The sequence below is a fragment of the Colossoma macropomum genome, unplaced genomic scaffold (assembly GCF_904425465.1).
Source record: "Colossoma macropomum unplaced genomic scaffold, Colossoma_macropomum, whole genome shotgun sequence".
In the NCBI taxonomy this organism is placed as follows: Eukaryota; Metazoa; Chordata; class Actinopteri; order Characiformes; family Serrasalmidae; genus Colossoma; species Colossoma macropomum.
This window is the reverse complement of record NW_023494804.1, coordinates 13,808,495-13,820,817: the sequence shown is the minus strand read 5'-3', so window position 1 is coordinate 13,820,817 and position 12,323 is coordinate 13,808,495. Positions and strand designations below refer to the sequence as shown.

Here is a 12,323-nt window from a genome sequence, read left to right as displayed (position 1 = left end):
TTAACTAGTCTGATACAGCATCCATTTTGCTACTTATCCAACATGAAAATCTACAATAAAAGATGTTTTGATGCCTTTACATGATGCTACACGTTTGTGCAACACTAGTGCTGCTATCTAAAAAGTAAGCCACAGCTCATTTCTCCATGGTTATTCGGATATCCATTCACGAGCTTGTGAATGTCAAAATTAGTCTGAGCCTACATCCTTACTGGATATTAGGTCCTGTTGTAGATTCATGATTAGGAGACATTGAAGTTAAAAACAATAGTTTGGAAACTACGCAATCTGAGTCCAAATGTGGTCAGTCAACCAGGACAAAAAGCTCAGTGTCCGAAGTTTATTTCTTTAGTTTTGTAATGGAGCTGATGCAGGCCAAAAGTAATGGGCACTCGCATTGTGTAAAAGTCACAAAAGTACAGAGAAAATTCAGGCTTCAAGATGGCTGCTACTGTTTTTAGCTATACAACATACTTTTGTCCATTTTTATAGAGAGCAGTATTGGGACGCAACCGACATATTGGTATCCTGTAATCATTGATATATTGTTAATATAAATTTAAATATTGAGATATGATCAGCCTATGGTTTTATTAGTAAAGGTGACAAAGCACCTCTGTTTTTTGGTGGCAACATTGCTGGTATTCAGAGTCGTAATCTCCAAATGATAGGGTGATCTGGGGAACCTGGGATTTGACTACAAAACACTATTATAGTTATTTTAACAAAAACATGTAAAATGTATCTAAACCTGACCTTTAACATGAGACTAGACAAACTAGATTTTAGATTATGTGTAGCTCCACCTTCAGCGGTACAATATATCTGGCACTGTCAGGACAAAACCTCATATCACCAAAATGGTAACTTTTCAGTCCTAGGCACCTAAGCACATTGTTTAAAACCATTTGTCTTGGCAAGTGTTTTTTACTTGTAATCGTCTGTATAAATGAAATAAGAATAAAAGCAAATGAACATAAATACTGTAAAAAGTTATTGTTTTCAGTTAATATCTTGTGAGCTAGTTTAAAGAACATAGTTTGGTTCCAGATTTCTACGTGATGCCCCCAGCCATCACGTAGATTAGCTAAATTCTATCACTTGCACACTTGATTTAACATAATGAAGTACTGATTAACCCAAAAAGATGTTGTCTAAAAAACATAGGAGAGTTTGGAAATTGTTAAACATACTGACACACATAAAATCACTACTTATTGCATTAGCCATTTGCATTTAATCAATATTAGAGCAAATAGACACCTTCTGCCCAGATAAATAGCTTTTTTATTGTAATTTTTAGGTACCTAAAACCTTTGCACAGGACTGTATATGTTAAGACTGTGAGTTCACTTCTATGTTAAGAAGTGTGACAATTGAGAACTGACAGATGTGTCTGTTGGTAAAGCACTGTTACTTCCTGTAAGATTGGTATCATATTGCCCACAAATGTTCTTATTGGTTGGGCCTTAACTGTCATATGCTGTCATAAACCACATAAAAATGTCTGTTTAAGGTCACTTAACAGCAACATAGCTTGAAGCAAATCTATGATGATTTCGACATGCGATTTTTAAAATGCCTCCAGCATCACACTGCAGTACATAAACTTTCACTACTTGATAGCTACATTAGTGTTGTATCTCCACTGCAGAACCAAAAACTTTTAACACAAAACCTGTTTTTGCTGATTGATTACATTTGGAATAAGAGAACATCTGTGTAGAACTATGACTTTAATCATTTCCAGTATTCCTGTAGAATGCAGTTGCCACTGTCAGTACAGCAGTGAATTCACTGGAAGTGTAGTGACACTTCTCCAACAGTAGATGGGGCCATATAACACCTCAAATCACATAGTGTACACTATGAATGAAGACGCCTTTGCTCGCTACTATGCAGGCCTACAAGATATGAATTAACTGCAGCGCTGTATTTAACTAAGCCTTAAGCTGCGTAAGCCCTGACGAGATATATAGCTGAAGTGCGCTGATGGATGAGGTTGCAGTCAAGTGTGAGCTTCCTTCCCTTCTCTTTAGCCTGCCTCTGCAGGTTCAGTGTCGTTCTGGCTGTAACTCTGCACCAGGGTATGCATAATGCATCTCCCCCACGGGACAGCAAACGCACGCTTTTCATTTAATCCCGTCAGATAGACCTCTCCTCCTCAGGAACAGCAGGAAATATCAATTCCCCCAGTACCTGCCTGTGAAAAATTTAATTTACAGTTTCCCCCATCACCCCAAAGTTTGCTTCCTCAGTTTTGTAATGAAGTTACAAGTCTATTGTAGCTACCAAGTAATAGTTGTTTATAGCCATCAGTTAGAATCATGTTCACTGCATTTCTAAACCATAATCTCAGATCTGTGTACGTGGTTTTTGACATTGTACGACTGTATTACATCAGGGCTGCAACTATTAAATAGATTTATTTTTCAATGTTCTACCAAATATTATCTGGAATATTCAAATATTTTATAATGATAAAAAAGCTCTTTACATGTTTCGCTTTAATGATTAATTGAAAAAACTAAAAGCAATGTTTTTTTGTTTTTTTTTAGCTTTTTTTAGGTTTGTGTAGTACCCTACTTCATAAATTATATTCATTCATTCATTTTTTCTGTTTTTCTTTTTACATTTTTGTATTTATACTTATATAATTATGTTCAGAGAAATTAGCATAACATGCTGTTCTGGGGCAACACTGGCTAGGTTGCTACGCTCTTTTAACTTGATGTGCAACGCAGGAGGGCAGCAGAAACAGCCTCCTTTTCATTAACATTCTTGTTAACTCTTGTTAAGAGTGACTGAGTGACTATATTTTTATTTTTAACCCCTTAAATGGCCAGGGCCCAGCAGCAAGCCAAAAGTTTTAATACACACTTTTATAACCTAAGAATAGCTCTGCTAGTTTGCATTGTAGTCTGTGTAGTCACTAAATAATAAGCCTTAGTATGTTATAAACCTGGGATTATTTTATGGGGTTAAATTATGCAAACACTGCTTTCTACCGAAACACATGCAAAATTTATGGAGACAGTTTTCACACTGTCGTCTATTCTTGGAAGTAGATGTAGCTAAACATGTGCCAAGAAATAACACATAACAATCAGTAGGAAACTTACTTGAACAGCACGAGTGATTAAAACCGATATTGTTGCCTTGAATTAGACTAGTAGACCAGTTTTTATCCAGGGGCGTGACTTTTAGGCTGAGGCCTTCAGTTCGGGCCATAATTGTCAAAGAAGAGGAAAAAACTCCTCTATAATAGTGATAATTTCTGCTGGAATCGCAGTTTGGGGAAATTATAAATCAAAACGTATTTGGTCGATTATACTGTCAATTCCTAATTATATTTATTTTCCATTGGGCATTGAAAGAATTTAAAACAAAACATAATAAATAATAATTATTTAAAATACAAATGAACTCAAAATGCAGACATTTTACAGAAATCATTAGGCCCTGAGGTTTTATTTTTATCTATACAAATTGACAGAAGTGAAACAATAGTGGCAGCAATTCTGAAGCCTAACATTTGTCTGTGCTTTTAAAACATATTTTTTTCACTTCATCTTTCAACTACATTTGGAGTAAATTGTGTAAACTTGATTTTCCTCAAGAGTATTCCATTAATTGGTTTAGAGCGAGGTGTAGTTGTGGCTGGTAGTTGTGTATAAACCTATGCTGCGTTTATACTACTGTATTTGTCTGAATTTTGTTCATAAGTAACTATATTGGCATGGGCCATGACTGTTCATATGTAAGTGGTCTGAGTGTTTTAATGGGGCTCAGAAGCTGGTGGCCATCACCTGAGCCCCGCTGAAAGCCCTGGCAGCCTCTGTCTTTGCGCATGGGGCAAAGCACTGATAAATGGCCCACTTGCAGTACTTAGCTTAGCTCGCTGCTCTCTGGAACATAGTCAGCAGCAGCCCCCAGGCCGTGAACACACACACGCATACACAGCACGTCAGCTAGGTGAAGTTCACACAGAGTTCATCGTCGACAGGATGCTCTGATCTGCCCTCCTTTTCCGCAAGTCTCTCACTGTTGTTGTTCTACACATACAGATGTGATGCAGCAATTCAAGATTTCACAGATTAGAACACTTAACACTGCTCATGCTCCTGCTTTTGAAACTTATGTTTTGTTACTTTTTATTAGTTAAGAAGGAACATATACATGCAAAGTTTAGGAACAGCTTCATAAATCTGTGTATTAGAGGGCCATTCCCTCTTTCATGTTTTTGCTCATCGATGTACTCTCACTACACTACTCAGCATGCATTGTACATATGCATCATTCAGCCATTGGGAACTCTTGTGGTGTCAACCAGTCTTCACTGCTAGCATAGCCACTGATCTACAGACAAATAATACAAGCTAGCATTAGCATTTCGAACAGCCCACCCTCAAAAATCCACCCCAGAGAAGTTGTAGTTTTTCAAAAGCTCCTTCTACGTTCAACATGTGTCCTAAGAAGTTTTAGTAGTCTTTAACCTAGAAATTTTCACTCTAGGGAGCACTCTGGCACTGCCGTAGGATGGAAGTAGGCATGTTTAGAACAACAGTTCCTTTAGGCATTCATCATGCTCTACCATTTTATTGACAAAATTACAGGCTTTTTGCAGATTTTGCTCAAAATATAATGACCAGTCTCAAAAAACAACTTCGGATTTTTGATTACATCAATGTGCACCGGCAGGTGGGGAATATAATATCAACCAATATTATCATGTTTTACTTCTACCCTCCCACCACCCCTCACCTGTCACTGAGAGAAAACACTCAGCTAGCTCAGCGATACCTGATACTGTGCTTCACTTCAAAAATACATCGAGATAAGTTATGGTTTTCTGATTCACATTGCTGTTAATATGTTAATGCACGCTGACAAAGAAAACGCATTTTAAAATAATTTGAAAAGTTGGACGTCCCCAAACTTTTGACGTGCAGCTGATCACTCGACATAAGTAGTGTTTTTGCTGTGATTATTGTTAGCCGGCGTTGGATTGTTCATACACGATTAAGCAGTGGCCTTGAGCTATGTTTAGAGTAGTTTATTTGTGACACATTCCGTAGCCGCGGAGCATGGTAGGAGCGCGTGATACGCTGCACGCTCCTTCTGACGACCTTTTCCCTCTGCAGCGCGCGAAGACACGGTGCTGAGTGAATCAGTCACACACGCGCATAGAGAGCCAGGCACACTTGACTAGGTCAAATTGCACGACTCGTAGTGAGCTCTGCACTGTCTACACTGCACACTGACAGCAGACGCCGGCCATGCGCATCATAAGCCGTTTCTTCAGTGAGCCCAATGACCTACGGAGAGGGTAGGCTATGACCAGTTGCCTTTAGGGCTGTCCAGATACCCACTGCTTCATGCTAAATCCCAGCTGAACGCCCCACCCCCCCGCACCTCTTCCTCTGCTCCCTCCACTAACAACAGCTGCTGACCGGCTGCTCCCCTCCTCTATAGTCGTGCTGATGACCGGCTCGGCTCACGGCACGACCCACCTCCAGTGCATGCTTCCTGACTTGAGTTGTTCATTACAAACGTTGGGCTTTATAAAAGCTATAGATTCCTATATTAATGTGAGAACCCTGTTGGAGAATGCAGATGTTGTTACTGAACCCGAGAGGGAAGACTTGTAACATATGGAAGGGCTGTAGGGCCGCACAATGTATTGTTTGTTAATGGTTATTGCGATATTTGCCTTAGCAATGCTGATAACGCAGAAGGCTGCAGTATGCAAAGTTCTCTAACCAGTCACGTTTTTACTGTGTTCTGTAACCATCTTGGCTAGGGGTTGGGATGCACCATTATGGGAATCATGGGCTGGTGCCAATATCCGATATTTTTCATGTACTTCTCCCAATTCTTTTATACGTTGTAACCTTCATTTCTCTTGGGATAACATAATACAATAATTACAGTGCAATAATTAACATCAAATATCATTTTTTTATTGAATTGATTGTCACTGTGCATCCCTAATCTTGACCAATCACAGTTATGGATGAGTGTTTGTGTGGGTGTCCTAATAAAGTAAAGGTTTCACATAAAATATTTTGGTGAATATAATGCAGGCCAATTATTTATTCATGTCACATTATTGACTCACTAGGTGTTGTAGTCACAATATGTAGCAGTGTAATTGCAACACTAATATTTTGCCTTTATCGTGCAGCCCTAACAGCGGTTTTAACTCAGCTTTTTTTTGTGGACTGCTGGAACACGTGCTGTAGACTTTCGTTTTGAAACTCGATCTTTTATATGTCTTTGTCTTGCACTGTTTGACAAGTAGTTGCAGTTGTGTTTTCACATTTCACATATTGCATAAAAGATTAAGTTGAAAACGTTTTGGAGAAAGACAAGGATGTAAAGTTTGGTTTATGTACACATTTTGTATGAATGTCATATTTGAAATGCATTTCAGCACTGTATGTTTAGGTACTTACAAACCAGAAATAAGTCCAGATCAAACGGCAGGCGAGGCGAGAAGGACACGGTGAAGAAAGAGGGGATGACGTGGTAGAAGAATGAAGGGGCAGAAGGCGTCAGGGAATATGTTGTTCTTTGTGGACTTGTTAGCAGATGGATTTAGCCCTGACCTTTGCGGGTGTAAACCTGTCCGGCATGGGTCCGTGTTAGGAACGCTCTGAGCTGTGCCAGGACGGAGGGCCACTGAAGCAACACGTTCGGAGTAACCCTGTTAAAGTACACGGTGCTCCCTGTGATCAACATATCCTTTAATTTACAGTCTGTCTACAAGCAAAAGGCACCTTACTGCAGTTGTAGGGGTGTAGAAATGCACTGATGCACTGATCTGAAGGTGGTGATTCATTGCATTGATCTGGGAGTGTTAGAATCCAATGTAATTGATCATAGTGATATTAAAGTATGTGCTCATTGGCCTGTTGGGACTATTTTCAGGCAAGTAGTGTATTGTTTTTATTGTCTGTATTTAATATTGTGTATACAGTACTGTGCAAATGTCAGAGACCACACACCAGTTTTTAAATTTCCAGTCAAAATGGCCATTAAGTACAAATGATTCATTCCAGAGATATTTAAAATATATGAAAAGATAACAGATACAGAGAAAATGGGATTCCTACCAACCATGCAGGATCTGGTAAACCACCAAAACTGTCACCATTGAATAAACAGTGCGTAAAGCTTTCATCTTTGAGACACAAGAGAAAATCAAACTTCAATACGGCTTCAGTTTTGAACAAATCCACAGGTGTTTCTGTCCATCCTTCCACTGTTAGAAGGCAACTCAACGCTATGGGTCTGAAAGTATGTGTAGCTGTCAAGATGCTGTTACTGAGAAAAGGAAATTTGTAAATTAAATGAAGAAGCTGCTGGTGTTCTCAGAACAATGAGCTGACCACCCCGGAGTCCAGACCTCAGCATCACTGAACGTGCTTGGGATTACTTGGATCGTGAGATCTTGAGAACTTTTGGAAGTGTGGAAAACTATCCCTGCAGATTTCTTCGAAAGTATGGAAGCATGGAAGCTGTAATGAAGGCAAACTGTAGGCACTTTCTGCCTTTTCCTAATGTCAGAAAATGAATAATGTAATGGTTTAATGACCATTTTGACTGGAAACTGTGGTTCCTTCAGTCACTTGTGTGCATTCAGTGTATTTTCTAAATCGTGATTTCATGATGGATTACGTTGTTTCCTTAAGAACTGCAGTCTAATTAAATCGTGGTCATGCCTCTACTGCCATGAAATGACAATATTGATGATGGCAGTATTGATGGCTATCACTGAAACAGCTTCAGCTTAAGTGCAAATGAATGCCTTTGTTCATCCATCCAGTGATGGACCTGCCTCCACATCCTACTAGTTAACATTCACCAGCATTCAAAGCATTAACGTTCTGAAATGCCTGACCAGCGTGCCATGCCCCCTTCTCACCTTTGCTGCCCTTGTCACACAGACAAACCATATCACGACCCCCTCGGAAAAGTCAAAACTGATTTCACGTTTCTTCTCCCTTTGTGTGGTCTGATTTCTTGTCCACATAGTGGACAATCTCCTCTTGCCCTTTTTTACGATATGGTTCTTTTGTGGAGACAAAATGCATGCCACATTTCAAACATGTAGCTATAGTGCACATGTGAGGAACATCATTACGCTCCTCACAGCATAGCATAACAGAGCTGAAACTGTGCCTGTCCGCCTCAACTGCTGATTCACTGCATGTGTCCACTCTCTTCCAGTCATGGGGACGACCTGATTGTCACGCCGTTTGCCCAGGTTAGTGCCAATAGCTGCTTCAGAACTATTTCCAGCATTGCATCAGCAATAACAAAGCAGATGATGTAATGTTTGTAGCTTCACTTAGCTGTAGCACACTGTAAGTGTTGTGTTTCATATTGAGAACCAATTTGCTATTTATAACCTTGGAATTCCAGGAATTCTACCAAATTTCTGATTTTTTGAGAAACTACTGCCTTGTTTAATGAAACTTTTTTGGAATTGTTGCTTTTATTCTATAATAAACTGGTCCACAACCTGCATTTGAATGGTAGAAGCACAATTATCAGAGCAATAATTAATACATACATAATTAATAAATGAGATAATATGGTTTTGGACCATTTAGAGTTTAGATAAACCAATTTAATGAAGGACAATTAAATTGAAATTGATCTTACATGTTTACATCCCATAGAATAAATATTTCCACCCCCAGTTTATGGTTTCTGATTTTTTTTATTTCTTGTTTTCTAGGTACTGGCCAGTTTGAGAACAGTAAGAAACAACTTTGCGGCATTAACCAACTTGCAGCAAGACAGAACCTCAAATAAGTGAGTGCAGTTGCAAAACTCTGCTGAAATACATGCTGCACCATCATACTTAGCCCATCTATAAGTATGAATAGGTGAAGGAACTGCACTGAACTGCACGAGCTTCTGCTAGTTTATAGTACAGATATCATTTGTGTTTACTGTATTTGGTAACAAAACGTATTTGGTATATCAAACCTCTTATCCTCTCATATTGTGGTCATTTTGCAGACGGTCCCCAATGTGTAACCAACCACCTCTCACAAAAGCCTCCTTCACAGGTGAGACCCTTTCTGCTTTTTTCTGCTTTTGTATAAACACTGGTGATGTTCTTTGTGTGAATATGACTAGATATTTATTCTGTGAGTTACAGCTGATGTAGAAAGACTGCCATTTTAGTTCTCTTTTGTTTAGAGGATGAACTGTATATACCTCTTTAAACATCTTCTTTTCTTCTTTAACTTTCTCTGTTTCAAATGCATAAATCTTACAAACATCACTACATGAGACCACTTCACAAACATTTTCAGACTCTGAATTTCTACAAATGGAAGTGGCTAAAGGGGATCTAATACTAATGGACAGTTTTCTGGGTCCCTTTTGTGAGAGGTCATGTGATCTGTATCTCTTTTCTCTGGGGCACCCTGTCATTCCAACTTTACACCCTTAGAGAGAGACAGAGAGCCTGTCTTCTCAATTTCTCAAACAAATGAGATTACCTTCTGGTCATCACTGAGCATAGCCACATCACTGTACATCACTCGTGCTTATCATTATTTTATAAAAAAATGCTTTACAGATTTTCTTAAATAACAAAATCTAAGGTGTTTAGTACAGTTGTATGCAAATTCACGTCATGTTGATTTTCTATGTAAAAAAAAAAATAAGTTAACACATCTTCTAATATTAGAACATGTTTTAGCATATTAGAGCTAAAACATTCAATAGAAAGAGTGCCATAATGTTTACACAGGCCATATTTTATTTTTTTTTCCAATATGTCAAAAACACAAATAAACAGTAATTGTGCTTTAAAATGTACAGAAGTGTGTTCTCTGTAGAGAATGTGTACTTATTTTTAAAATCAACAAACAGACATTATTACAACTCCCGACAGCAAACCATATCTGCCATGACATGTTTATGGCATGGTTATGTCAGTGTTGTGTAGAAGTTCCCCATCTGGCCCTGGGTCACTGATATACTGTTATACCGCCATACTTGTACCGAAAACCCTGTAATCTGCAAAAAAGTTAATAAATCTCCCTGAACAACTTTATAAATGAGTTTCTGTGGGTGCTGTTGGTAATTTTAATAACTTCAATGATGGTAAATGATGGTAAAACTTCAACTTCAATTGTAAATGATTTCAGTCATAACTACTGCAGGCTGATCATATCGCAGTTGCAATATATAGCAACATATTCGCAATATGGCATTTTGTTCATATTTTGAAGCTGTAATGTACACAGCGATGCTATCTCACTTTCCTCCTCAGCCAAAGACAGGTTATCAGCGTGCTAAAACGTATGTCAGCATCTCGCCACGACTCACGAGACGAGCCTGTCAGTCAAAGACGATCTCTGCTTCCTTCTTCCCTCTCAAACAGCCACTGTCTGAAAAGATAACATAGCCTGTCCACATGTACCATTTCTTTCCTGTTGCTGAGCTGAGTGTTCTTGAAAATTCATGCAAAACTACAAAAGCCTGCCTTGATAAGGACCTCTGCTGCTCAGCAGCCGGTCGCCCTTGTGTCATATTTCACATTTAGCAAATCTAACCACAGCCGTCTGAAAAATGGTGCCGTTCACACCCGTTCACCCCCCATCGCTCAATCTCTGCTCAGCATTTCTCACTGGCACCTGCCAATAATCATTGATTGGTTTTATTATAGACCATGCCATAAATAGCGCCTGCTAAAAATAGCAAGGTTTTTTGCCCCCTTGCTTTCTAACCGGACCTGGTTGCCTGGCAACACAGCGTTGGGAATGGCGGCCCGCAATAAGCATCTGGTGAGATCTGGGGACGGCAGGGAAAGGGAGAGAAGAGGGGAAGGGCGAGAGATTAGACTCGGGAGGATGACGTCATCAGCGTCCTCCAGGGACATGGAGAAGCCGGTTTCAGACGTGGCACTTTAGGCGTTAGGTGTGAGCTCTGTCCTGGTATTTATTGATATGTCTGCCACCCATTGTGCTGTGGGAGGGTATGAGGACATGCCATCCACCCAGTGCTCTGGATACCAACCCAGTTAAATGAAAAATGAAATATTCACAATGTTCCTCATCAACCAAAACATGTTTGGTGTCTGTTTTGCACTTGGAGGTACAAGGATGATATAGCTAACACGCTTATACCAGTTAGCATTGTGTTTCTTGAAACGGCCAATGGAAATTGTCCAATTAGAGTTTTTTATTTTTTTATTTTTTATTGTTTGGACATGGGATCTAGGTAGATACAACCAGGCGAGTTTTCCTATTGGTTAGGCCTTTAGAAGCTGTCCTGAAGGCTTCTTGTTTTGATTTACAAAGGGTGGGACTAATTTCCTGAGAAGAAATGTTAGTCCAGGCCTTCTGGTAGTTCTAGACATATCACTGACTGCAAAACGAGCCAAAGTCTAACCAGGTTTCAGTCAGTTGTTAGAAATGGATAACAGTAATGACAGCTCTGTGTCAGGGCTCAGTAATGGCAGCTCTGTGTCAGGGCTCTTTACTGAGTCATTGTAACACTGTGACATACATTGTAAAATATATGTGATATGTATTTTACAAGCTTCAGAGAAAACATAGAACACACTACTAGAATCCCATAGGGGCCTAGCAGGAATGAGCATTATCACTAGTAGTCACAGTTCATCACTGGCTTATGGCACTGTATGCAAAGTGGAAGTATGAAACTAAAAATATACTTGGGTGAAAGTCAAAAAGTACATTTAAAAATGCTGAAATATCTTAAAATAAAACGCAAAAAGATTCAGAATTTTTTTATAATTGAAGTAAACTTAATAACTTTAGGGTACCACTTTAGAATAAAGTGTTTATGAATGGTTTAAAATAAATGTATTATTATCATTTTGTTGATGCTTATTAATTAGTTCATAAACACCTTAAAATCAGTAATAAGCAGTTACAATAAATAAAAAGAGGAAAAAGGACCCGTTGTCTGCGAAATAGTGAGCCCACTTTCACTTATACTTAACTTTAGATCTTTCTGGTTATTTATCTTTATCTTCTCCATCAGCCAACATTTAACCCATCAGCTTCATCAGATATGTAGAGTCTTCAGATATAACAGGTCACATTTGCCCCATTTATTAATGTGTTATAAATGTTTATTAATGAGTTTAAAAGTGTTAATTACCTAATAATATTCATTAATGAAAAAAAATTAAACCATTTATCAACCTTTATAAGAATAGCCTTGCTCTAAAGTGAGACCAATTACAAAATAATACTTAAGGATAGTAATAAAGTACTTATGTATGGCTCATTTGTCTGTATGACATAGTCTTGTCTATACAA

At 38.7% G+C, this 12,323-nt stretch overlaps 1 protein-coding gene across 9 annotated transcripts in view; it reads left to right on the top strand.

The window, feature by feature from the left end:
- LOC118824256 (cAMP-specific 3',5'-cyclic phosphodiesterase 4D-like) overlaps positions 1–12,323 on the top strand; it is a 268,709-nt gene that overhangs the window by 229,314 nt on the left and 27,072 nt on the right. For 8 of the 9 annotated variants that reach the window (XM_036594261.1, XM_036594267.1, XM_036594264.1 and 5 more), the window contains 3 exons: positions 8,236–8,272; positions 8,750–8,826; positions 9,037–9,086. In XM_036594261.1, the coding sequence (XP_036450154.1) occupies positions 8,236–8,272; positions 8,750–8,826; positions 9,037–9,086 (164 nt within the window). Of the gene's footprint in view, positions 1–4,732; positions 5,330–8,235; positions 8,273–8,749; positions 8,827–9,036; positions 9,087–12,323 lie in introns of those variants that run through there. The other variant, XM_036594269.1, reaches the window with a different exon arrangement.